Source organism: Gymnodraco acuticeps, unplaced genomic scaffold (genome assembly GCF_902827175.1).
Source record: "Gymnodraco acuticeps unplaced genomic scaffold, fGymAcu1.1, whole genome shotgun sequence".
Lineage (NCBI taxonomy): Eukaryota > Metazoa > Chordata > Actinopteri > Perciformes > Bathydraconidae > Gymnodraco > Gymnodraco acuticeps.
Genome location: NW_022990513.1, coordinates 1223716 through 1251599, shown reverse-complemented (window position 1 = coordinate 1251599; position 27884 = coordinate 1223716). Strand labels below are relative to the sequence as shown.

The window sequence follows — 27884 nt, the reverse complement described above, 5'->3', positions numbered from 1 at the left end:
CACGCAGCCATTCACAGTTTCAGGTCCTCCGGTGACAGAGTGATAGCCGGTGCGTGCCTTCATCGCCCTTTAGACACATCTGAAGCTTTGTGTCAAATCGTTGGATTTCAGCAGCGAGTTTGAATCACGGTTGTGTGTGTGAAAACGATGCTGATGAACTTGGAAAGTAATGTGCGAGGATGCTGAAGCTGCCGGGAAGCCCGCTTTGTTCGGAGCAGCGCAGGGCTTCTGCGCCGCGGTCCTCCCGCAGATCATCCCCTGCTGCTTTGTCTTCAGCCGGCCCTCTCTCATCGAGCGGTACGTACACGGCGCACAGCACCGGGCTGTAGCTCCGTCATTGTGGGACATGTACAGCCAGTACCCGGCTTTTCTCTCTTTGTGTGATTTACTGTCATTATAATAGTGACCTAGAAAGAAAATCATTGTCTTACCCTTGATGGGACACTCTGGTACTCATTAGAGAGTCATATGCTTTTTAATGGCAGTCTTTTATGTTCCATGTAAGGAGAAATTGCCATAAACATTTTCTATTCCAAAGGATGGACCTCATATTAGTGTCTTAACGGGGATGTTCGAATCCTTTCCCTGTTAATATCCAATGTTCAGCCTCCTTGTAATGGATTTCATCCCAGACTGCTGAGAGCAGCTCTTCTGCCCTTGTGTTGGTGTCAGCAGCAGCCCCTAAATAATAGATGGGACCCTCACCCCTCGGGGCTCTTACCTCGTGCTTTTAATAGACTGCAAGGCAGCATCCATCTTTATCTTAATTATTGTGACTTAGATGTGTTTGTTAACTTGACTTGTATTTAACACCGCACACTTGCGAGCACCATTTGAACGTATTCAGGAAAAGGAAATAGTGAAATCAGTGGGGTGGTGCCCCTTGCCTGGTAACAGGAAATTGGACAAGTGAAATATTAGCCCCCATCTAGTTCTTAGTGGCTGTGTCAAATCTCGGCTGCTGGAGATTTGCATCGCCATGTGAAAGATGAGAGTGCTGCTGCCCTGAGTGAAATGTTGCCTCCTTTGTTCCCCGGGCCTGCTCTGGACACTGGCTGCCTGCCTGTTTGGCGGCAAGACACACTTGTTTTTAATACCCCATTTCTGCTAAGCATTCAAATCCCATTTGAGATTAAACACAGCATACTAATCAGTCATCTCCTAGCCAGATCACTTAACTGTGGCTGTTTGCAAAAGGATACTTAATTGTTTGTCATTAATGTTGTATAATTGATATTCTCTAAGTAAGGTCTACTGATGTATACCTCCCTATGAACCCTTCATTATTTTCAATGACATTGTCAGTCTGCAGCTATGAAGCTGTCATGTTGTATAAAAACATCATCTTATTTTACTCTTTGATTTCTGAAAATGTTAACCTTGAGGTATATTGAAAGATTAATGTAAGTGTGGGAGAGGAAATCCCTCTGGAGGGAACACAGGGATGTTAGCCTTTGCAGACCATTGACATGCACAGAAACCTATAGAACACACTATACGCATAGGACGCCTTCAATCAGGTTCATGTGCTATGTTGAGTGTATCCCAGGCGTTGGTGGGGATTGAAGGTAATGTGCATTGTTGATCATTCACTGTCAGTCCACTGGTCCTGCTACTCCTTGGTCTACTCTGTCTGGGTCTACACATCCAATCAGCCCCCCCCATCAGTCCTCTGTTCTGCACATTCAGATGTCCCCTAGTGGCCCACAGACTTCTCAGCGTATGAAATGGTCAAGGGGCATAGAAACAAAACATACATTCATATTCAGTTATCAATCCCCTGCTTTCAGAGCCGATACACGCTTGATTGATCGTTTGTTTAAATGATGAAAAACCCCTCTAGGCCTCATCTGTCTCGGTGAAGTCAGGGCTTTGTGAAAAGTGCTTTATTTTTAAAGAAATCAGCTTTTGTACGTCACTAACTCCATTACAAAAATTCAATGAAAAGAATAAACCTCTCTCTTTCTGTCCTTCCAGCACTCCTTGCTCCATTTCCCATCTCTCTGGTTCCTCAGCCTACAGCACATCATCATCATCATCATCATATTTCATAGCAGCTCCTCTCTCTTCATTACTGAGACCTGGATGTGTCTCGGGCCTAAAAACTCAATCTATTGGGCAGAAAGCTACACTGTCACAGTGAAAGTTCAATTAATGCATTTAGTAATACAATTCCATGTCATTTGTCATAATAAAGCAGGAAAATATTTACATTAGAAATGGTTTTGTATCATCCTTCACCTTCCTCTTAGATCAATAATCTAGCGAAATCGTTGGTATCTGGGCAGGGATCTTTTTTCTAAAGCCCACTGTTGAGGTGTTGTTAATAAGGGTTCCACTACTAACATGAGCACTGTGGATACATGTATAGTAATACAGCTGTGATGTCCACCTAAATACTGATACACTCACCTCAGGTGTGACCAACTGCTGATGTTGGTTGATATTTTCTGGCCAATTGTGCCATTCACCACTCCAGTACATAATAACCAATGCTTTAACAGCAATACTTGTGCAAAAACACACACAACACACACTAGCAATTATCTTGAGTCGTCATATATTTAGTTTACTTTTGAATGTGCATATTTTCACTTGTCCATTTGGACCTGCAGTATGTGACTGTCGAAGTCAATAGCATTACATCCTGTGATTGTTAACCTTTGCATTTAAAAAATGGAAAAGGGCATATTGTCATTTTTTGACTTTGACTGGTCATTGATCCGGAGCATAAATGCATGCTGCTAAGTGTTTGTTTAAGTCCTGTCTGGAATGGACACATACTAAGAGCTCTTTCAGGCTGCTTGTCTAAACTACAGTGAACACTGCAGGAAGCATCACTTGCTTTGAGGCGAGGCAGAGTGATTATTAAACCTCAGTCAAGAATCAGTGAAGCAGCCGCCTGTGGAGGGATTAAACACAGGAGGACATTTCTGTGTGTTGTCCTGTACCTTAGTGAGTTCCGCATACTCAGGATTGTTTCACATAGATACACACTCTAATGGATGTTGGGGTGGTGTGTGTAGCTGCAGGCGGAGGTTAGTGGTTTTGTGTGGTCCTTGTTTCTGCAGCACTTTGCTCCTGTGAGGTCTTAATGCAGACTTTTTACTGCGGTCCACAGCTCACAAGTCTAAAAACAAACCCTTTTCCCCCGAGCCACCACAACTGTGTGAGTGTGAGGCTTACTGCATTTCATTGTGCAATCCTGTATTGCATAATGATGATAAATCGTTGGATCCTTGAATGAGTGTGTCTACAGAGGGTCAAATCCGTGCATAGAGATTACTCAGGTGCTGTTTACACGGGAACGAAACGGTTTGTATCTGCTACTTTTCTCTCGCATATAGCCCCTTCGTTCACACAAGGCCGTAACGGAACCGCGGAAACGGACCCCTAAAACGATAACGGGTCCCAAGGTGGATAGATCTGCAGACGGAACGCTCTGGGGGGCCAAACGGCTCAGTGTGTACGCCCTATACGATCATTTCCTGATAACGATGAAGCCATAGCCCCGCCTCTCTCCACCTCTGCTGCTCACTGCTGTAGCATGGTCAGTAGATACTGCTAGTGCTACTGACCATGCTACAGATGTTAGTGCAGAATCTACAGCTCCTCTACCACAACCATCAGCAACAAGTGGACATGGAGAACTACATGAACTACATGTTGCTAAATCCACCGCGGAGAATAAACAGAAGGGCAACCATGGCAACCATGCTCGGGGATCTTCTTCGCTGCTTTTGGTGTATTTTGTGGCAGAAGTACAGCGCCACTTACAGGCCCGGCATATGTACCACAGCGTCTCCAGCAGGTCGAGCGGTCTTGTGTGAAGGGACACGTTTATTGAGCCGTATCCATGTGAACGGAAGACTTTTTTGACTTTTTTGATATCGAATTCGCTTGCGTTTCGTTTGCGTTCCCATGTAAATGGGGCCTCAGTGTTGCATGAAGTACTGCATCAGTGTCTGATGATTTGTTGTGTCATTCCACTTGGACTTGAAGTTTGGACCGTATCAAACTTTTATGGCAGGTCGGAATCACGTTTTGAAAGTAATGCCTTCACCCCACCCCCATCTTCATCAGCAGCAGCGGTATATGTATTTTCAACATTCGACTGCATTAGGGTTGGGCAATATGACAGTAGGCCCACATCCCCTTGCAACTGTGGAAATGTTTCCACCAGAGAATCTATGCATCAGTTTCTACAGCGGGCTCTTCATTCTCCAATGATCTGGTCATGGCTGCATCACAGGGTCACCTTATCTGAGCAGACATGCAGGAGGAGAGTGACGTGGTCAAATCCAGATAAGGAAGAGCTCTTGGTATATGATGATCAGCTATTTGTTCACTATTTTGTTTTGTTTCTTTTTGAAAGTAAGCAGATCCTGCAGAGAAGTCGAGACTTGTTTTCCTTTCTCCTTTCTTTTTTTAAATAATACCTCAGATAGGTAATGATTTGCCCCTAGTGTTTTTTTACCTTAATTGTTGCCTCATATGATGAAAATGAAATAAGAAAAATAATGAAGTGCAATACAATAAGATATGGTTATTTTGAACCATTTCTCAGTATTATAAGATTTTGGTTGCAGGAAGAACAAGTCGAGAAAAAACATTAAATTGAGAGGCTTATTAAGTTTGCAAAAAGAATGATAGTGTCCAAACCATTTAGAACAAAAACGATTTGGATTCGGCAATGTAGTCTGTATTTTATAATAGTTTCCAAAAAGTCATAAATACAGTTTATTGGTGCTCATGTTCGTCTGGGTCATCTTACAAAAACTCAAAGTCAGATAAAATGACATTCTTGCTTCATGAAATCTCTGATGTCCAATTTTAAACCAAATATTCTCCATATCATCATAAAGTGCTGAGCTGAAATGAGTCATGCTCATAACTGTGCTCTCCCCTCCCCTCAGTGAGCGGCAGTGTGGTTTGTCAGTGTTGGACTGCGACCACCAGCAGCAGGTCGGCACCATGAGCCTCTACCGGGCCGGGGCCAGCGGCTGGGCCGTCGGGGGGGCTGTGGGCGGGGCGAGAGAAAGAGGAGGGGCAGATCATCACAGAGAGCAGCAGCGGCGGTCCAGTGACCGCTCACGGGACTCCTCCCACGAGAGAGGGGAGAGCCAGCTGACGCCCTGCATCAGGAACCTCACCTCCCCCACTCGGCAGCACGGTGAGGAGGAAGAAAGAGGATCCTTATCTTGTAGTGTAGTTAGCGTGAACCCAGAAATGTTTAGAACTCCAAAGCTTTATGTTAGAAATGTATAGTAGGGTCCCCAGCACATAGAAACTGCTGGATGCTAACCTGCATGGGCAAATTGCACAATGAGCATCAATTATGGTAATTAGCATTTATTAGCATTGTAGCCTATGGAAACAATAGTTAAAAAAGGTTTGGCCAATTTGGAGAGTTTTTGAGTTTTGTTGGTGGTTATTGAATCAATTTCTGACATTTTAAGGATACAAAATGGCAGTTTTAACCAGAGTGGCCACATTTCTACTCCTGATGGGCTGATTTTAACTACCATGAGTAATGTTGCGACCATTGCATATAGAGAGCACAAGATGAAAATTATTACCTCTACTGCTGACAATTCATTTGTAAAGGTTCAAGGTTCTTTATTTGTTCAATTCAATTCAAAACCTTTATTTATCCAGGTAAAATCCCATTGAGATCAATGATCTCTTTTTCAAGGGAGACCTGCAGTTGTAATACGAACATAGCTACAGAGTAGTTATGTCGATGAAAATCTTAGGTCACAGGCTTCTCCAACAAAGATGAGTAATCTGTCCAATCCTATTAAGCGAGATTCCCATAAAACTTCCAAATCGACCCAAAATGTTCAAAAAAAAATCTGCCAACAAGATAACAAATATGGCCACTTTCTGGTTTTAACTGCCATTGTTGATCATACAAATGTGAGAAATGCATTCAGCATCCTCAATAACCCCCAGAACCACTCCAACATTTTCCAAATCTGCAAAGTCATGTAACTATTTTCAAGATAAGCTATAATGGTATTTAATGCTAATTAACGCAACTTATGCTAATTGTGAAAATTGACGTGTGTGTTCATTTGTTCATGTGTCCTCCTGTTTCCCACAGACCGTGAACGTGGCGACGGAGGCTCGTCCTCCAGATCCTCCAGTCCTCGCCCCCCCAGGAGTTCTGTTCCTTATTCCCACATTGGAGGGGCCCTGATGGGGGGACACATACCTCGGGTCATTAAGGCACTGGGTGCGGGGCCCTGCGATATGATCTACGTGTATGACCTCAGCAGTAAGGAGGGGCATCGCAGTGTTCTGAGGCTGGCAGAAAGAGTCACTCTCATCGTGGATAACACCAGATTTGTGGTGGATCCTGCCATCTTCACCGCTCAACCAAACACCATGCTCGGCAGGTGAGGACAAAAAGAGAGTTCATGCAGGGAAACACAATAACTTTAATGTCAAAGGATCAGGGGCCTCATTTATAACGCCGTGCGTAGGATTCACGTGGGAAGGTTGCTTACGTAGTAGAAATCCAACAAATAGGTACAGAAATGTTCCGACATTTTCCGATTCACCAAACATTGCATACCGGCGAGGAAAGTGCGTACAGCACTTCCTACGCCGGTTCCCCTTTATAAATCTCAATCGACACGAAATGCGGTGCAGCTTTTGCGGGCTTCACGTAACGCCCATATTTGCCTATAAATAGTCAAATAAACGCCCATTCATTCATTCTGACTGACTGCATGAAGGAGATAGCAGGAAATGACGACAGAACAGCTAAAAAAGATATCTCACACCGTGTCAGATTTTGGTTCTTTTGGGGAGGTGGAGATAAATCACATTGTTTGGTGGATGCAGTTTGAACCAGAGTAGCAGCATGGAGGTCGGATCGTCACCAAAATAAATAAATAAGTGGTCCGAAAAAGGTTCATGACAAAATAAATACACATAGCCTTCCTCAGGCAGTGTGTTTGTACCGGGGACAGGAGACCCCCCCTTGATGAGAAACTGTAAGAAGTGATCGGGGAATCCCTCCGGAGTAGAGTCATGACGACTGGATCTGAATTATGTTTTGTATTTGGTGGTTTGTGTTCCAGCTGTCGATCAGCTGTGCGCAGCGTCTCCACTGCAGCCTGTGCGTCTCAACCCCCCCCCCCCCCCCGCAGCAACTCTATATCCACCAGTTAAAGGAAATACAACTAATGTGTTGTGTTATATTAGCTGTACAATTGACCACATATGGTGTTCTTAGTTTCCATACCTCCTGTGTTTTACGAGCGACTTATCAAGTCTTAGCAAACGGCATAAAACATGATTAAACATGATAGTATATAAAACCATGCTCGTATCTACAACCTATAGAAATGCAAAACGGCGTCAGTTTAGACGTAATTCTGTCCTCCTGCTTACCGCATCATTTATGAGAAAACATTTCTTAACAAGAGAACATCATCGAGGGGTGATCAATAACATTTCCGTATTTATTTATTTCTCCAAGTTATGTTTTTGTGTGCACTGAGGAGTCGCAAACAGGCGTTTGTTAAATCATTTTAAGTTTGGCTTTAATCAATGTTTGAAAATGAATTCTTCATATATGATAAATGAGAGGTAACATTTTATTGATGGTATTATTTCCACATATTTCTCTCCATTCTTCCTTCTGCCAACGGTGTCGCAGTTTCTCGTCTCTCCCGTGTTTGTGCTTAGTGCGTACGCATGGGTTAGAGTTTGCGTGGAGGACCGCACGTTTTCCCGTCAAGTTAGTTTTTTATAAATCGCAAACATTGCGTAGAAACTGGCGTACGCCATCTTTTGAGCGTATATCCCTTTATAAATGAGGCCCCTGGACATGCATTAAAGGATCTGCTGCATAAAGGGATAAACAGTCTCTATTGAGTCAAACAGCACATTTTATTTAGTTTTTGCTCCTTTCAGTTATTTTTCAAGTTCCATTCCCACCTCCTAAAAACTGTACCTGTAGTGGTGCTGAAACCACAACCCCATCCTCCTCTTTTCTCCTGTCATGTCCAAAAGCATAACTGTTGCCCTAATGAACGTCACCTGATTGCTCACACCAGTTCTCTCACCAATGACAAGGTGTTAGCTTGTGTAAAGTTTGTGTCACAGCATGGGGTTGAGACACACTTTAATAAAACAATACATTGTTTTTATGATGGCTAAGCAGGAAGCAGTTGTGATTTGTACATGCATTCAGATAGAAAGAAGTTGATGCAAAAACTTCAATGTCTAGGAATTCTTTAATTCTGCGATGAGAGGGTAAAACTCCAGCAACATAAACTGATCACTGCTCTACTCAGCTGTTCTTTGACTTCTTTGAAGTTGATGGAATCCTGATTTATTTATTACTTGTTTGTTTTCAGGATGTTTGGTTCTGGGCGGGACAACAACTTCACTCGACCCAATGAGAAAGGAGAGTTTGAGGTGGCCGATGGCATCAGCTCCACCGTCTTCAGAGCCATTTTGGTGAGTTCTTCAGCTGTCCTTTGTCTGTCCTTTTCTATGCACAGTATACTTTTTTGTTTACATTGTAATTCCTTGTCTTCACACTTTATTTCAGTAAAACTACAACAACCTATCTCTTTCTCTGTTCCTTCTCTTCCACTCCACCCTCTCCATTTCATTGGTCTCTCTTTACTGCTTGTAATGACAATATAATGATGAATGAGGGATTTTCAGCTCAGTGTTTTATGGAAGTTCTGTTGCCGTTTGAGTGTTTCGTTCAGCTATGTAAAGAAAACTGTACCAACGTTTTTGCTTCTTCTGTTAATCACCAACTGCAGTACCATCTAAAATATTTCAAATAGTCCGTACATAATTCCCAACACCTTTGTCATTAAAATTGTCGGTGAGATTAGATCCCACTTCTTTTAATAATTGTTGTATTAGTGTAAAGCAATTTTATTTTGTCTCTTTGGAAAATAGTTGTTAATCACCTTTATATGTTCCTGACTTGTCATCAAACCACCTGTGTCTAAAACATTTGTGTATATGTTGACAACGTGTGAGAGAGATTTAGATCCAGCCCTTGGATGATAATCAGCCTTTAGTGAGTGGTGTTGTGTTGAGTAGTTATCTCAGTTAGGGGGTCATGTGATCGTTTCATGCTTTTACCTGTCTGTCTACAGATAAACTTCCATTCTAATATTCCAAGTGTGCAGTTCCCACTGAATGCTCAAGGACCTCTGGTGGTTGTTTGAAAACAACAACATTTTCAAATCCATCAGTGAAGCAACCTGATAGAGAACAGAAAACACCTCCCCTCATTTCAAACCTTTTTGAACTCAACCTTGTCACCACTTCAGAGGTGGGACCAAGTCATTGTTTTGCAAGTCCGAGTCAAGTCTCAAGTCATTGTTTTGCAAGTCCGAGTCAAGTCTCAAGTCTTTGCGCTCAAGTCCAAGTCCAGTCTCAAGTCAGGATGGGCAAGTTCAAGTCAAGTCCAAGTCCTAAACTTTGACAAAACGAGTCATAAACAAGTCATTATGTGTTTTTCACCAAATGTAATGACATCGATCAACAGAATAATACTTAATAATCAAACTGCTCTTTATTAGTCACATTAATAATTTAATAATCCATTTTCTCTCTGCTGGTAAAGTAACGTGTGTTTTTCTAATTTAAGAGGGATCAGTAAGGTAAGGCTACCGTGACGGTTTGATTCAGAAGGAGTTTAATGTATAAGATCCCTGATGTTGAGGTGACCAGAATGTTTATTTCCACTGTGTGCAACATGTTATAAGGGACCCACAATCTATCTTTATGCAAGGGATAATGTGCAGCGAGGCGGTCTCTATGGGGAAGAGAACACCTGCATCTAGATCCCTCTGCAGGTGGTACTTTAAGTATATATTGATGATAATACTTTTGTACTTTTACTTGTAACATTTTGAATGCAGGACTTTTTATTGTAACCGAGTATTCCTACACTCTGGTACTTTTACTCAAGTACAAGATCTGAACTTCTCCCACCTCTGACAGTAAATCCAATATCATTGAAATGCAGCCAGATGCTGCTTCTTTTTTCGGTTTTCGCTAAATTCTTGAATTTTTCCGACGTGCTTGCATTTAAATCCGGCTCCCCGTCTCCCTGACGCTCTGTGTAGCTGGCCTGTACCATTACAGGGACCCCCCCTTCCATGGTGCGGAGCTTTTGAAAATGTGATGTGAATAGAAGCTTTTTGGGGCTACCTGAGGGGGACATGTATTGTTTCTCTTTGTATTGTTCTTAAAAGGTAAGACAGCAAGTGTAGATAGTAAAACATTCCAAGATATGTTTGCAGTAATTTATTAAGTGATATTCTCCAACAAAGATTCTTCTACACAAATCTTAACACATTTTGGTATGATGGCACACGCCAAAAGTAAGATGTCGCAGCGCCCCTGTTAGCTGGTTTAGACCAAACCCTGCTTAACCTGAAACAAATATGAATGGCAACGATGAAAAAGTCTCACGACAGGATCTGAGGAGACAATCTCACCTGCATCATGTATCAATTGCTATGAACAAAAAGGAACATTCTTCCTCATCCATCTGCTGATAGAAGCTTGTGGGAACGGATCGAGAGTCGGAGGAAGCTTCTAAACTGACCTTGTAGTGAACGTCTTCTCCCGCTTATCCGTGGTCGGGTCGCGGGGGTAGCAGTTCCAGCAGAGAGCCCCAAACTTTCTTTTCCCTGGCGACATCAACCAGCTCTGACTGGGGGATCCCAAGGCGCTCCCAGGCCAGCGAAGAGATATAATCCCTCCACCTGGTCCTAGGTCTACCCCTTGGTCTCTTCCCAGCTGGACGTGCCTGGAACACCTCCCTAGGGAGGCGCCCAGGTGGCATCCTAACTAGGTGCCCGAACCACCTCAACTGGCTCCTTTCGACGCGAAGGAGGAGACAGAACACATTATATATATATATATATGGCTGTAGTAACAGTATTCCATTACAGATGCCTCTATTATTATGCCTACTTATTGAATTTATATTCTAATGACATAAAGATGCACTTTTCTTTCATATGCTCTAAGGCTGTGATATGTGACGGAGCAGCCAGTTGGTGATTGTGCAGGAAGACACAGTGCAGTAGCATGTGGTGCTAATGGCAGTCCTGAGGGGCTTGTAGAGGTAGTAGATCTTACCGTTCTCCAGTTCTAATGCCCCCTAAAGCCTCATCTCCATTGTCCCAGCATCTAGTGAATCAGAATGAGAATTCCTTTATTTGTCCCGCAACTGGCAAATGTACGTTATTACATCAGCAGAGGTATAGTGCAGATAAAGTCAAGAGAATAGACGTATATTTAAAAAAAAAAAAGAAAAGAAAAAAAGAATGCACATGTATAAAACATGAATTGCATGAGGGTATATTGCACATGCATTTATAAATATTCCTGTGAGCCTTCTGCGTGAGCTTTTGTATCTAAAATGTTTCTGGCACACTGACTGATCTTTGTGAGTGCCATATATGTACTCCTGATGGGCTGTTTTGCCTACCACGAGTAGTGTAGCAACCTACTTTTAAAAGGAGAGCACAAGATGAACATTGTTTTCTCTACTGTGGACAATTATTTCTCTTATAAATAACAAATCTGTCCAATCCAATGAGTCTCTTAAATCATTCAAATCAACCCAAAATGTATCAACATCAGCTCACAGAGTACGGATATCAGCCAAGCCATTTTATTTTACCATTGTCCTCATAGGCTATAATGAGGTGTGGACTCGAGTCACATGACTTTGACTCGAGTCAGACTCGAGTCACCAATTTGATGACTTTGGACTCGACTTGACAAAATCACAAAACACTCGACTTGGACTTGAACACTAATGACTCGGGACTTGACATGGACTTGAGCCCTCTGACTTGAGGTGACTTGATCATTTAATTCAGAGGTCTCCAACACGCTAATCGCGAGCTGCCGCTAGAAGAGCAGACTCCCGTCGGGGAAAGCAGAATCTCCAGCCGCTTCTACTCTTGCAGTGAATCCATGCAGGCAGGGGCGGGACTTTATTTATCTGAGCCACCATGCGGCCAATCATATGCGAGGACACACTAGGATCATACCATTATGTGAAAGAAGGGTGGGGGGCATACGCTCCAAAGACAGTAGGTGTAGTGGTACAGGCCAGCTACACAGAGCGACGGGGAGACGAAGGCTGCGTTTCACTTCGGTTAAATGGATTCCTTGCGTCCCTCACTTGCGTTGTTTCCCTGCGACTAGTCCCACCAGGGAAGCATGGAGAGATGCAAGGGCCCCGTCTCAGGGCGACTATTTTCATTTCCTCGCTCCTCGGTCCTTCGGGATGTTAAGAGCATTCCATGGAATATAACAAAAAGTGTATCTCGAGCCGGTTTCTCAAACTTACCTACCCCACCTTTAAGTGCTATTTAAAATGTTAATGTGCTACATATCCATGCGTCTCTCCATGCTTCCCTGGTGGGAGGGAAACAACGCAGGGAAACAACGCAAGTGAGGGAAGCAAGGATTTCATTTAACCGACCTGAGACTGGGCCAAGGAAACCACGAGAAGCAGGGAAATGAGTTTTAAGAGCAATGGGACGTCCTTTCCTCCGGAGCGTCACGTGAAGCGACGTCCGTTTTTGATGACGCTGCACAGCTGATCGTCTGACAGCAGCTCTGTCCCCATTATTTTCACACCCCCGCCTCTGTTAGTACACATTTACTGACACAAACATTTGTATCATCTGTTGTAGACCCAAATAAATAAAAATAAAATAAGAACTCATTCTCAAAAAAGATAAATGCCATTCTTAAAATGTATAAACGAACATTAGTTAGATTAATATTGATTAGAGTGCACAAAAGAAATAAAATAATTGAGAGAAGAAAAAGAGATATCTTATCTATCAAAACCCAGTTAGATTAACATTCATTGGATTGCACACTTTGTGTGTTTGTGTGGATATGTTGCACATTAACATTTTAATAGCACTTAAAGGTGGGGTAGGTAAGTTTGAGAAACCTGCTCGAGATACACTTGTTGTTATATTCCATGGAATGCTCTTAACATCCCGATAGCAATGAATATCTGAAGTGCTTTGACAACAAATCCATAACAAATGTCATCTGTGGAAGCCGTGGCGCTGTAAAAAGCACGACCAATCATCTGAGCCGGCCCGGCTAAAATAACTGGATGGCCTGCCTGCCTGTCAGCCTTCCATCTGTGCACAAACTTATCTCGTGCCCTCATTGGTCATGTGCGCGTTCGTGTGTGTTGGAGGAGGGGCTCTGTGAGGAAGTGGCAGATTTTTTCCGGTTGTGTATTTTCAAATTCTAGCGATCTCCAGCCGGTTTCTCCAAAATTACCTACCCCACCTTTAATGACTGACTGAATGGAAATGACAATAAATGAATATGTAAAACGAAAAAAGTGATCATGAAAATGTTTCCCAAAAAAATGAATTAAATGATTTGTGACCACTTTGCTGTTCAGATATATCACATATTTGTAACTAAATGATACATTAATTGAAACAAAACATGGTATAAACTGAGGAGTGACTCCCGTGAGGTTCATGTGTTTTCTTCACTCCGCTGGGAAACTGCTCTCATGTCAAGAAGCATCAGATCAGTGCATGCACTGCATCGTCCAATCAGTGAGCGATACACAGTAAGGGGGCGGGGCGAGTGTCTGAGGATTTCATCAGAGGATGGTCTGGTGGTTCCTCGATTATAGCTGATATTATCGCTCCTCGCTCCTCCGGCAAAAATAAGGCCATTGGGACGCTACTTAAGATGGCGCAGACAAATCAACTTCCGGTGAGACCGAGGAGCGAGGAAATGAAAAATAAGATAAGTGAAACGCAGCCGGGGAGCCGGATTTAAATGCAAGCGCGTCGGAAAAAGTCAAGAAATGAGTGAAAACCGAAAAAAGAAGCAGCATCTGGCTGCTTTTCAATGATATTGGAGAAAGAAAAGCTGAGTGCAGGATTTGTAAAATGAAAATAACCTTCAGAGCAGGATTTTTTTTGGTAACCACTCAGGATGTATTGTCAGGTGGGAGAAGTTCAGATCTTGTACTTGAGTAAAAGTACCAGAGTGTGGGAATACTCGGTTACAATAAAAAGTCCTGCATTCAAAATGTTACAAGTAAAAGTACAAAAGTATTAGCATCAAAATATACTTGAAGTACCACCTGCAGAGGGATCTAGATTGTGGGTTCCTTATACAGTGATGCAAATTAGTCGCTTTTCGCCGCCTCCCGCTTTTTTTAACTGATTTGGGTGACTTGTGTAATTCGTGGAGAACCGAAGAGTTTTCGTTTTGGGGGGGGGAGGACCACTTCAAAAAAGAAGCAGTGTTTGCGTGGCTGTGTCTTTAGTTGTAATCACAGTGGCGATCTGTTGTTATTAGCATCTGGTTAGCTAGCTATGCTAACGAATTTAAAGAGCTTTTCTACAACCAGGTGGAAGAGAGCTCTCTCCTGAGAGGCTCAAATAACCTCAGCTCAGTGAGGTTAAGGCACACCTTGATATGATCATTATAGTTATTAATGAGACATTAGAGACTACATGAAAAACAGGTATAAAATACTATATGATATGACAGTAACAAAAAAGTTGTTAAAAAATAACAAGAATAGAGTTTAAAAGGGGAGTGATTTGTAAAATATCCAAAAAGAAAAATCTGCTTACAGTTCTGTTTCATATGGGTGTTGAGATGTATCCATAGATCTCTTCATGTTGCTCTCAAAGTGCACCAGATTGATGCTTTTAACTTCAATATTTAAAAAACAAATGCCCCCGGACCCCCCTAGAGGAGGTTAGGTCCCCCCCCACTTAAATCATGTTCACATGGATAGGATACTAAATACATTTGCACACATCTTGTGTTGTGGTGGTCATGCCACACCGTGCACATGCATGCGTGAGTCATGGTGAGATATCTGGATTCAGAGGTTGCTTTTTCTTTGCACAGCATGAAAGAAAGGTGAAATGAATGGGCTGTGATTTTAGTTTTTTTAAGCAGAGGTTGAGTTCAATCATTTGTACGACCCTCGGAGGATGTTGTTAAAATGTAAAGGAAAAAGGTTCCCCACCCCTGCTGTAAATAATACAAACCCTTGATTTATAACTTAACATCTCTGTCTCCTATTGATCTGAGTATATTATAAAGAATAGCAGTTCATTGAAGCATTATAGCACAGGCCTTTGTCAGATGGTATATTACGCTGTTTTTGTTCTGCTTCGAATAGTTCTCTCTTTTTTCACCTACCTGTGTTTGCATCACTGCTTACAACATGTTGTACACAGTGGAAATAAACATTCTGGTTACCTCAACATCAGGGATCTTATACATTAAACTCCTTCTGAATCAAACCGTCACGGTAGCCTTATCTTACTGATCCCTCTTAAATTAGAAAAACACACGTTACTTTACCAGCAGAGAGAAAATGGATTATTACATTATTAATGTGACTAATAAAGAGCAGTTTGATTATTAAGTATTATTCTGTTGATCGATGTCATTACATTTGGTGAAAAACACATAATGACTTGTTTATGACTCGTTTTGTCAAAGTTTAGGACTTGGACTTGACTTGAACTTGCCCATCCTGACTTGAGACTGGACTCGGACTTGCAAAACAATGACTTGGTCCCACCTCTGGAATTAATGCTAATTAACACAACTTGTGCTAATTGCCCAACATATGCAGGTTAGCATCCGGCAGTTTCTAGTGTGCTAGGGACTATATATTTCTAACATAAAACTTTGGGGTTCTCAACATTTCCGGGTTCAAAATTCTGCCAGCTCAAAGACTATGAGCTAGACTGTTATTGGATTATGGAGGCTAGAAAGTGAGGGAAGCATAGAACAGGAAGTGAGAGGTGAGCGCTATCTTCTTTGTGAGGCACAGTACATCCTCTCCTGGGAGACAGTGTCATGTGACACAGAGGGGGTGAGGGGGGGGGAGTGACGTTGTTAGCTTTGCTTTCATCACTCTCAGCCCTCCCCTTCTCCTCTCAGTCTCTCTCCCGCCTGTGACGTCTCTTTAATTACATCACAACTCCCTCCCCACCCCCCTTCCCTCATCCATCCATCTCTCTCTCTCCGAGTGAGGCAGCATCAATAATGGCGTCTTGTTTTTTCTCCCTCGCTCGTGTGTGCGCATGACTGTCTGCCATTGTGCCTGTGTATGTATTTGTGTGTATCTGTGCGTGCGCTGCTGAAAAATGGCAGGATTACTACAAGTCGGGGATAATCCGCTGCCCTGACGGCGTTTCCATTCCCGAGCTGAGGGAGGCATGTGACTACCTCTGCATCGCCTTCAACTACAGCACCATCAAGTGCAGAGACCTCAGTGAGTTGTGTGTGTGTGTGTGTGTGTGTGTGTGTGTGTGTGTGTGTGTGTGTGTGTGTGTGTGTGTGTGTGTGTGTGTGTGTGTGTGTGTGTGTGTGTGTGTGTGTGTGTGTAGCTGCACTCCTATGCTTTGTTGCTTTGTTGCTGAACTATAGAGTAGAACACAAACAGCTTTTGCTTTGATTCTAAAATGTGGATTTCACTGTTTATGTCATGTCTAGTAAACCACTGATTCATTCATTGATGCTATGTATTGTTGATTAGACATACATACAGCATTTACTGTATGCAGGAGTTATTATGAGAGCTTAAAGTAAGCACACACTCCATTATCATGCTAAATGCACAGTAAGTACATCATTACATAATAGAGAAGCATCAGTGCTGCTTGCTTGAATGCCGATACAACACACACATTACTATATGCTGTTTTGAAATGCTGCATGTGTAATGTAATTGGACATGTTTGCACATCTTGTTTGTGTCTCTTGCGTGTGCGGGAGGAGCATGCTGTGTGTGTGCGTGCGCGCGCGACTCTAAGTAGGTCATGATTAGCTGTGAAATGTAATGCTGGTTATGCAGGCAAGTAGCTTTTATTGTTGCACCAACAGGATGAGGATTTACAGGTTTTCTGCAGTTAAACGGTAAATGAACTATTACTCTTTTTAGTATTTGCATTTATAATGTGTCAGCAGCTCTATAAAAGTCATACTTAGGTCATAGCTGGTGCAGTTCTGCCTCAAAAGGATCACCTGTAGCACCAGAAGTTTCCTGAAATAGCCCTCAGATCTCTGAGGACTGGAGCCATTATACATTTACTTCCAGAACCTTCCATCATTACTTCACAGTAATAGATCTTAGTAATAATAGAGCACTATTACAATTGTATTGATCCTCCTTTTATATTTGGAGTTGAGTTAGCAGTAGAAGAATCCAGAAGAATCCCTGTGGATTTATTTTTGTGAACTATGTTTGCTTTTACATTCAAATGTCACTATGGGCTCACAAACATGTAGAATATATTTCCTCTCTCGTAAAACTTTTCCTTTAAATGACCCATTTTAAACATCCATGTTTACTTGCAAGTTGTCTTCTTCTTGCATTTTTTTTGACCCATTTGTTACTGGTCGATCAGTGGGGGAGTGAGACACCGCTGTCAGGAATGTGTTCCACGTTAATATATTTAAGGACGCACGCTTATAGCTATACTCATGGTGCAAAAATCCACCTTTATTCGAAACGTAAGTACAATATATTGCATCTCTCATGTGCTATTTTTGTTGCTTTTTCGTCTTAAATACACACATAAGATTTAGTTTCATTTTTGCCTGAAACACATGTTAATTCTAACTATGAATAAATACAGCAAACAGACTAATCTCTGATGTATTTATAATTACCACTTTTGGGTTTGCAACTAATAAACAATAATAAATGATTCATATATTCTGCACTCCAAACTGTCAGGGCTGCTTTTAATGGACATTTCAGTTTCAGGTCGATATTTGAAGGAAGTCAAAAGAACAGTAGTGATTTATTTACGTGTGCAATTTCAGTGTCAAACGTCTTGATAGCATACTTGCCAACCCTCCCGATTTCATTGCCCTCTCCCGGTTTCCTCCCAGCGTCATCTGATTTCTGACTGAATCAGATTTACTCACGACTGTTTCCACTCTGACAGAATCGACAACACGACCCTCTGCTCACTCCTTTCCTAAAATACATGTCCAGCCCACACATAGGCTGCTCCATTAAGGATGGTGCTACTTAGCTACAGTGCACTTAGAGCTACAATAAGCATGTTAATCTAACAGCTCCGGCGATCCACTAGCACCCCCCCCCCCCGGTGGTGCTCTGGTGGTTAATGGTGCATACATACACAGGCAAAGGAATTACGGATATATGAACTACTTTAAAAAACAGTTTAAAAAATGATTTGAAATCAAATAAAAAGTCAGTACCATAAGAATGCAATGATTCACTCTGAAAAGTGATGTATGTTTAGTTTCTCAGAATGGAAGTTGAACTGTTGATGTGGCTTAGTGGCTGTTGGAGGACAGGTGAGTGTCCAGCACAGTGTCCTACAGCCCCCCCGTGCTCTGTCTCCTCTCATCTCTGTGTTCTCTCTGCCCCCCCCAGGCGCCCTCATGCACGAGCTGTCTAACGACGGGGCCCGGCATCAGTTTGAGTGTTACCTGGAGGAGATGGTGCTGCCGCTGATGGTGGCCAGCGCTCAGAGCGGGGAGAGGGAGTGTCACGTGGTTGTGCTGACGGACGACGACGTGGTGGACTGGGACGAAGAGTATCCCCCCCAGATGGGAGAGGAGTACTCTCAGAGTAAGAGGCTGTCAATGATCCCAGACCTGTTTATACTCAAATGAACCCACAGGTGTTCTGTACAGCAGCTTCTTTTATGAAAGTCAGCTGTAGGCGTCAGCACTTTCTGCGCCTGCTGCGCCTGCTGCACACACAGAGAGAACTACAGATATCTCTACAGATGACAACAAGAACATGTATACTAGAAAGAGGAGTAATGGAACTGTATCCACAGCAAATGCGGCAGAAGTTTTGAAATCTTAATTATTCCTTTTTTGCAGATCAAAATGACTTGTGCGTTGTGTCAAAACAATCCAACAATAATTAAATCAGCCTTTTACAATAAAATGTGTGGATAAAGCTTACCAAAATGCTAAATTGTACACAGTTAAATCATATTTTAAGTCTGATAATAAATACAAATAATTACATTTGATATAGTGGGCCCTGTACAAAAACGTTTTGGATGGTTTTATTACTTTTGACAAGAATGATTACTAAGGCCCAGACCAAGATGATATACATGTAATGGATTTAATCAGTCAGCTAAAAATAATTCCATTCTAAAATATTTATTCTGAGGAAACTCAATGCCTTCTAAAGTATCCAGCTTCAGCAGCTATTTAGCCATGCATCCTCTCAGAGGCTGTCCAAGGATTTCAGACTCAAGATGGTTCCCTTCTACCCACTAGGAGAAGGCTGCAACAACTTTCATTATACTGCCTATTTCCACTGTCAGACATGTTACCAGAAAATAAAGATAACTGGGACATTTTCAGTAAAACAGAACATATGTTGAAAGTCAAGAAAGATATTAAAAGAACTGACATGTCACTGCACGAGGCTGCAGAAAAGTTTAGCAGACTTCAACAAAAATACAACTTCCTTTAACAACATGAGGTCCTTCAACCTGAACACAACAGAAGAGGTCAGTGGAATGAAAAAGAAAACCTGAAAACAACTAAAGCCTTTGTGACTTGTGCTGATGAAACAAACACCAACAATGTCTAGGGGATTGTATTCAAAGGTCAGCCCTTAAAGTGAATTAGAGGGATGAGTAGTAACCAATGGGTCGAGAGCTACAGACAGGGTTGGGAAAATGGACGATATTGAAAGACTATGAAAGTATTGACATTTATGTGCGGTTTGATAACAACAATACAAACCTTACGTGGAGCGTTCATGTACTGAATGTCTCTTTTTCTTCACAGTCATCTACAGCACCAAGCTGTACCGCTTCTTCAAGTACATCGAGAACAGAGACGTGGCCAAGTCCGTGCTGAAAGACCGAGGACTGAAGAAGATCCGGCTGGGCATAGAAGGTACTGGGTCTTTAAGTAAAACATATTATCACACTCGTAAATGTGACTGAGCCGGGGCGCCCTGCTACAGATTAGGACTGCATGTCCCCATTCATGCAGAAAGAGGAAGGTCAGGCTACAAAGCATGTTAGTTAAGTGTTCCTGGTTCAAAAGAAAACAGAGAAATACAAAGGTGTAAGATTACCAATCAGACACGACAGCGATCATAAAATAAAATAATAACAACAAATGATGCTTGATTCGAATAATTGTACAAAGGCCCTTTTGTGAGAGTCAGGCTACTAGTTAGAGGTCAGGTAATCCACAAAGTAATCCCAACTCCCTAGAACCACAGGTGCTACCCCTCATTCTTGCCAACATAACCTCATATGTGATTTCCAGTGTCTCAATATAATTCTGGCAGCTGAGGTTATCCCCTCCATTAAAACTGAATGAGCACTTTTTGTCAGTTTTGGAATTTCTGTTTTATCGCCCAATAGGCATAAACGTGGGGATAATGGCAAGGATATTCCTACCCATGCCTCTAAGAATTCCAACACTCTTTGCCAAAACGGGTTGACCATGGAACATTCCCATATGAGATGTACAAATATGCCCATCTCTTTCTTGCATTTCCAGCATGTGTTGGTATTTATTAGTGCTGTTTTGAAAAGCCTAGATGGTGTCCAGTAGTACCGGTGTAGAGTTTTATACTGAGTGAATTAACCTCTAGTTTCTTTAATATATCTACCGTTATCAGTCAGAATCTGTTTCCAAGTATCTTCGTCAATCTGACAGTCAAGGTCTTTCTGCCAGATTATCCTCAAATGATCACATGTGCTGCTGGTTAAATACATTGATTTACTATACAATACTGACGCCTTATGGTTAAGTGGGTTTTGAAGATAGTCAACTAATGGGTTGTCTGTTTCATTCGGCTGATACTTTCCCACCAAGCAGTGTCTAATATGCAAGTATTTCCAGAAATCCCCCTTCTGTTGCAAATTGTACTCTTGGGCTAATTCAGTGAATGATTTAAATGTACCATCTTCATAGAGATTCAGGGTTCCTACGGGTGCTTGAAATCCTTGAAAATGCTTGAAATTTGACGTGGTGTTTTCAAGGTTGGGAAAGTGCTTGAATTTTGGGAATGGTGCTTGAAATTGAGATAAAGTGCTTGAAAATGTAAATGCTTTACTTTTACAATAAATTGCTGTCTGACTGAATAGTTCGCTTTTTAGATTAAAAGAAAATAATTGCTTCGCTTCTAAAACAGCTCCGCTGCGGCCTTCCCGTGCTATGCGCGCGACCTGCAAGTGTTTGTGTTACGTGTGACCTGGGCATTCTGATGAGAGTGATAGATGACTGTGTGCCAGGAGGTTGCAGTTTCAACGAGCGTTGGCTAGCAGAAGACAAATACAAGCCATGGCTAAGACGAGGGTCAAGCCCACGAGTAGCCTCCTGCAAAGTTTGCAAAAGTAACGATGGGAGAGTCTGCGCTGACGAGCCACATGAAAGGTACGCCGTAGTAGAGCATTTTAGATTAGTCTAACGTTGCATGTTACGTTTGTTTAAGCTAACGTTAGCGAGCTGAATAGCGAACTCGATGAGGGATAATAATAATTGCAGGGGACGATCATTTCAGAGGAGCGTACCTATGTTATGTCAGTCGCCATCCTGTGGTGTTCAGAGGATGAAGCTCTCACGGCATTTCGTGTTATAGTCACAAAATATAATCTATTGATTCGACACAGAGCGATTTTGAAAGCAATGTATTTCTACTGGTAGTATGTTTCGTGCCTAAACCAAATGTAACTTGCTCTATCGAAATCAGTCACATTGACCCGAAGACACATCTTCGTTTGTATTACTGGTCTGGGGGAAGCTCGTGTGTGTGTGTGTGTGTGTGTGTGTGTGTGTGTGTGTGTGTGTGTGTGTGTGTGTGTGTGTGTGTGTGTGGTGTGTGTGTGTGTGTGTGTGTGTGTGTGTGTGTGTGTGTGTGTGTGTGTGTGTGTGTGTGTGTGTGTGTGTGTGTGTGTGTGTGTGTGTGTGTGTGTGTGTGTGTGTGTGTGTGTGTGTGTGTGTGTGTGTGTGTGTGTGTGTGTGTGTGGTGTGTGTGTGTGTGTGTGTGTGTGTGTGTGTGTGTGTGTGTGTGTGTGTGTGTGTGTGTGTGTGTGTGTGTGTGTGTGTGTGTGTGTGTGTGTGTGTGTGTGTGTGTGTGTGTGTGTGTGTGTGTGTGTGTGTTACGGGGAAACACTCACAAGAAACACCGGCTGTTGTTATGCCTGCTGTGACGTTAAGTTACTCAGTTATCCGCTTGTAATTATGCCGAAGCTTCAAAGTTGTATTTATCATCTGAATTTGCCGAAACAAGTTTAATATTCTGAAAGCCAATACTTTGTTTATTTGAAAACAGATGAAAACAAACTGTCTTTTATATAAAGTTGAAGTATTATACAAGTAAAACTACATGTTGCTTTAATCCCATGTAATTGTAGAATGAACACAGTCTTCCTTTGAAGATGTATAAGTCAGGTGTCTTGAGTAGTCAAAATTACCTACAAATCATTGTACACATTTGTAAATATTATTTTCCACTTGTTACCATTGTGAGTCTATTTTTATGCAGCTCTGTGTGATTTTGTGGCTACAATTCAGACTAATACGCTACCAGAGGTGGAATAAGTACTCAGGTATTGTACTTGAGTAAAAGTACGAGTACTCAGATCTTGTAGTGAAATTATAAGTACAAGTACTCAGATCTTGTACTTGAGTAAAAGTACAAGTACCAGAGTGTAGGAATACTCTGTTACAGTAAAAGTCCTGCATTCAAAATGTTCCTCAAGTGAAAGTAGAAAAGTATTCTCATCAAAATATAGTGAAGATGATTAAGATGGACTTTTCCCGTGGGGAAATTGTTTCTCTGCATTTGACCCATCCTAGTGTTAGGAGCAGTGTGCTGCCATTTAGAACGGCGCCCGGGGAGCAGTGTGGGGAACGGTGCCTTGCTCAGGGACACCTCGGTAGCACTTGGTCTTGCCGGGACGAGTTGCCAAGCCGAAGTCCCTATCGACTTCGCCACCACCGCCCTTAGAGTAGCGACAGTAAAAGTAGTCGTTGTGCAGATTGGTCCATTTCAGAATAATATATATGATATGTTTTATAATGATTGATCATGAAAGTGTTCTCAAAGCTGGTGAAGGTGCAGCTAGTTTGAATGACTTTGTAGACTGCAGGGTAGCTGGTGGATTTACTCCAGGTGGAACTAAAGTCTGATTTAACACTTGATTATATTTCACATCATTCATCCACATCTGTGAAGTAACTAAAGGTATTAATACATGTAGTGGAGTCAAAGTACACCATGTACCTCTGACTTATGTTCACTGCCAACCTAAAAGTACCTCAACAATAGTAATCAATAATGTATTGAAAAGTTATTTGGCTGATTGTTGTATATTGGCTCAGCCAGGTTGTATGGGAGGCCCAGTCTACGTACAGATCACTCATTTTGAAATATTAAACTTACTTTTCTTTTCTTTAATTTTTCATCCTTGTGTAGAAGGCTATCACGAAACATACATTTGGTTGTTTATAGCATAAAGAACATCTGATTTAATGTGAGCTAGGGAAATAATCATTTGAGTATGTGTATATAAATATGTAATTTACAACAGCTGTAAGATGCTTGAAAAGCTGGAAAATGCACCTTGAAAATGCTTGAAAAGTGCTTGAATTTGACTTTGGAAAAGGTGTAAGAACCCTGGAAATTGCTTATTAGATTAATTAGATTTATCTTCTTCTTATTTCAACCAATATTTTGCAGTCAAATAACTTCAGCCTACTTTCAGCTGCAGGAACAATTCAAATATCAAAATATTCAGCCTTTTCAACACATGATGTGAAACTTTCAACTTTTTCAAAATATGTTATACTTTTTGAAATATTCAGCTTTTTAAACTCTTTTTTTAACATGTAACTCCATGGGAGGAACCTTCAAATCCTCTTTTACCTACACCTTGCGGCTCCAACAAGCCGTTTAGGACAGAGAGTGAATACAGGTGAATACACATACTTTACAGACGCTGTTTGAGAAACCATTACATTACATTACATTACATTGCATTTAGCTGACGCTTTTATCCAAAGCGACTTACAATAAGTACATTCGACCAGGAAGACACAACCTTGAAGAAAACAGAATCATAAAGTACATCAGGTTTCATAGAGCCAAAAACATTTCAAGTGCTACTCAACTGGCTTTAGAAAAGCCAGTCCTTTATTAGTATATAAGTGCTTTGTTAATCGTTCTAACGCTCGAAGTGGAGTCGAAAGAGATGAGTTTTCAGTTTGCGCCGGAAGATGTGCAAGCTATCTGCTGTCCTGATGTCAATGGGGAGCTCATTCCACCATCTTGGAGCCAGGATAGCAAACCCACGTGTTTTCGCCGATGGGAACTTGGGTCCCCCTCGCAGCGAGGGCGCAGCGAGTCGTTTGGCTGATGCAGAGCGTAGTGCACGCGCTGGGTGTACGGTTTAACCATGTCCTGGATGTACGAAGGGCCAGATCCATTCGCAGCATGGTAAGCAAGTACCAGTGTCTTGAAGTGGATTCTAGCAGTTACCGGAAGCCAGTGAAGGGAGCGGAGGAGCGGAGTGGTGTGGGAGAATTTAGGAAGGTTGAAGACCAGACGAGCCGCTGCATTCTGGATGAGCTGCAGAGGTCGGATGGCACATGCAGGTAGACCAGCCAGGAGGGAGTTGCAGTAGTCTAGGCGTGAGATGACGAGAGCCTGGACCAGAACCTGCGTCGCTTTCTGAGTCAGCTGGGGACGTATCTTTCTGATGTTGTAAAGCGTGTATCTGCAGCAACGGGTTGTAGCAGCGATGTTTGCAGTGAAGGACAGGTTGTTATCTAGGGTCACACCCAGATTCCTTGCAGTCTGAGTCGGGGAAACAACTGAGGTGCCGATGTTGATTGTTAGGTCAAGAGTGGGACAATCTTTTCCCGGGAGGAAGAGCAGCTCAGTCTTGTCAAGGTTGAGCTTGAGGTGGTGAGCAGACATCCACTGAGAGATGTCAGCTAGACAAGCAGAGATGCGTGCAACGACCTGGGTCTCTGAGTGGGGAAAGGACAGAATTAATTGGGTGTCGTCAGCGTAGCAGTGGTAAGAAAAACCATGCGGGCTAATGACTGATCCGAGCGAGTTTGTGTACAAGGAGAAGAGGAGGGGACCAAGAACAGAGCCCTGAGGGACCCCTGTAGTTAATTGACAAGGGTCGGACTCAGACCCTCTCCAAGTCACCCTGTAGGTACGGTCTTTGAGGTATGAGGTGAGGAGGGAAAGTGCAGAGCCTGAAACTCCAAGTTTTTGGAGAGTGCGAAGGAGGATCTGATGATTCACCGTGTCGAATGCAGCAGACAGGTCCAACAGGATGATGACAGAGGAGAGGGATGCAGTTTTGGCAGTGTGCAGTTCCTCCGTGACAGCAATGAGAGCAGTTTCTGTGGAGTGACCTGCCTTGAAACCAGACTGGTGCGGATCCAGAAGGTTGTTCTGATTGAGATAACAGGAGAGTTGTTTAAAGACAGCGCGTTCAAGTGATTTAGACAGGAACGGGAGGAGAGAGACACCAATGTGAGTTTGGAAAATTCCACACTATAAATCTATTTTAGTAGACCTCAACAATGGAATTGTGATCAGTAGAAATGGCCATGGCATGGGACCTTTAAAGGCTGAACCCGAGGCAGGAGTTTCCACAAAAACACAAAATACTCTCTTCAAACATGTTTAATGGCAAGCCCCAGCTGAATGCTAAAAAGGAACAGTTTTCTGTTTTACAGATTGTATGTGCCACCTTCTGAAGGGTTCAAAATGCCCCACATATATTATGTCCTTTAAAACTCATTTGAGTAGTTTTAACACTAGTGTTATGTTTTAAACAAAGCATATATCAGAATCATAATTCCTTCACTAGTCCCACAGCAGGGAAATGCATGTATTAAGTGTTACAGCAAAAGTAGGTCAAAAAGAAAAGCACACATTGTAATAAAATCCAAAATAAAGCCAGCGAACACAACCAAGGCTAACAAATGAGATGCAGCAATTGAAGGAAAACTAACTGACATAAATGGTATCGTAAAGTATTGCGACATTCAAAAAATAAATTCTGAGACATTTATAAAAAATATGTATTGTTACATAAAAGTGATTATAGCACCGTACAAACAAGTGTTTATATTGCAGCAATGAGGAGCCTTGCTCAAGGGCACCACGGCAGGGCCCAGGAGGTGAACTGGGACCTCTCCAAGTGCTAGTCCACTGCCGGACAATTCTGATCATCTGGACAATTATCAGAAATACTTAGAAAACATACAATAAATAAGATGTATTCATAGCAGAGTTTATCCAGTTAGATGTCAAAAGTAACAAACAGAAAGGAAAACACATTTTATTAACTAATTATTGTGAAACACACCTTATTCAAACAAAAACACACTTCAGTCCCTCCTCTGTTCCAACCATCACACACTCTGATTAGAAACTTTGAAAGATAGACTAAATAAGTACCGATATAACAAAACATGACTCAAAGAAGTAACCCCATCACATTGAACTGTTCAGTAAACCCTGTTTCCCAGCATGTTTGCATTTTCTGCTTTTTAGCAGGTTTTGGTGCGTTTTAAAAAGTCTGCACGTACACTCTGACGTTAGTGAAAACAGGGATTAGGGAGCTAAAGGAAAGCTGGATTGTGTCAACTTTAGACAGAGCCAGGGTCCTCCTTTTGAATTGTTTTGCTAAGCCCACACATGGCTTCAGTTTCATGTTTACTGTACTGACATGAGAGGGTATCATTTGTCTCATCTAACCGCAAAAGTCAGCAAAAGGGTATTTCCTAAAAACTACAAACCATCTACAAACGTTTGCTTGTTATGAGCGCAGAATAAAAAAAAGTTTCTTTCTTTGAATGTTATTCTGAGCCACGTTCCTTTGTCTGTTTCCTGCAGGTTACCCGACCTACAAAGAGAAGGTGAAGCGGCGTCCCGGAGGTCGTCCAGAGGTCATCTACAACTACGTCCAGCGGCCCTTCATCCGCATGTCCTGGGAGAAGGAGGAGGGCAAGAGCCGCCACGTGGACTTCCAGTGCGTCAAGTCCAAGTCGTCCAGCAACCTGGCAGCCGCCGCCGCAGACATCCCCCAGGACCCCCCGGGGCCCCAGGTGGACGAGCTGGAAACTCTGCCCCCGCCCGACCCCCATCAGCTGGGGCTGGGACAAGACAACAGCCCTCAGCCCGCACAAGACTGTGAGGGCCCCCACCAGCAGGCCCAGGACCCCCACAGCCAGCAGCAGGGCAGCAGCTTCTCTCAGGACACATACCACTACGAGCCGGACCCCGACACCCCCTCTCCCTCTGCATGAGGTCACACTGACAGCAACAAGTGCTTCCACACACACACACACACACACACACACACACACACACACACACTCACAGTTAACCAGAACTAAACGTCTCTGATAATTGTCAGACTACAGTCCCTGCAGCAGCCAATCAGCACACAGTTCCTATGCCACAGTTAGAGAGCTTTTGTACACGTGTGGCCATCAGTGAGAAGCCCCCCCCACTCCGAGTGGCAAACACCACTTTGCCTTGTTCAGCACTCTGCTGCAGCCTCTCTCAGGCCCAGGGGGAGGAGACAAGCCCAGCAGCACCCCCCACTCTCATTTATTTATCTGACCAAAGGTGTGTGTGTGTGTGTGTGTGTGTGTGTGTGTGTGTGTGTGTGTGTGTGTGTGTGTGTGTGTGTGTGTGTGTGTGTGTGTGTGTGTGTGTGTGTGTGTGTGTGTGCTCAGTCTGCACAGGTCCATCTCCTCACAGGATGTCTGAGAGGTTCCACACGATGTTTTTCTAATAAAGATTATTCACAACACATCCTGTA

General features: G+C 42.6%; 1 protein-coding gene across 3 annotated transcripts; it reads left to right on the top strand.

The window, feature by feature from the left end:
* LOC117553274 (BTB/POZ domain-containing protein 10-like) lies at window positions 1-27875 on the top strand. Of its 3 annotated transcripts, XM_034227148.1 has the most exons (9): window positions 1-297; window positions 4917-5173; window positions 6107-6401; window positions 8376-8478; window positions 16204-16324; window positions 18464-18661; window positions 19852-19962; window positions 26951-27402; window positions 27435-27875. In XM_034227148.1, exons 1-8 carry the CDS (start codon window positions 170-172, stop codon window positions 27361-27363), a joined length of 1626 nt encoding a protein of 541 aa, XP_034083039.1. In that variant the 5' UTR covers window positions 1-169; the 3' UTR covers window positions 27364-27402; window positions 27435-27875. The 3 variants fall into 3 exon arrangements, with proteins under 3 accessions (XP_034083039.1, XP_034083038.1, XP_034083040.1); XM_034227147.1 differs by having other exon boundaries at window positions 26951-27875; XM_034227149.1 differs by lacking the exon at window positions 4917-5173 and having other exon boundaries at window positions 26951-27875.
* The last annotated feature ends 9 nt before the right edge of the window (window positions 27876-27884 follow it).

What these genes read in the sequence shown, in the direction of transcription:
- LOC117553274 (XM_034227148.1), top strand. Translation starts at nt 170, where the DNA reads ATGTGCGAGGATGCTGAAGCTGCCGGGAAGCCCGCTTTGTTCGGAGCA. An exon ending in CTCCCCCACTCGGCAGCACG is followed by an intron (nt 5,174 to 6,106) that starts GTGAGGAGGAAG and finishes TGTTTCCCACAG; the next exon opens with ACCGTGAACGTGGCGACGGA. An exon ending in CCAAACACCATGCTCGGCAG is followed by an intron (nt 6,402 to 8,375) that starts GTGAGGACAAAA and finishes GTTTGTTTTCAG; the next exon opens with GATGTTTGGTTCTGGGCGGG.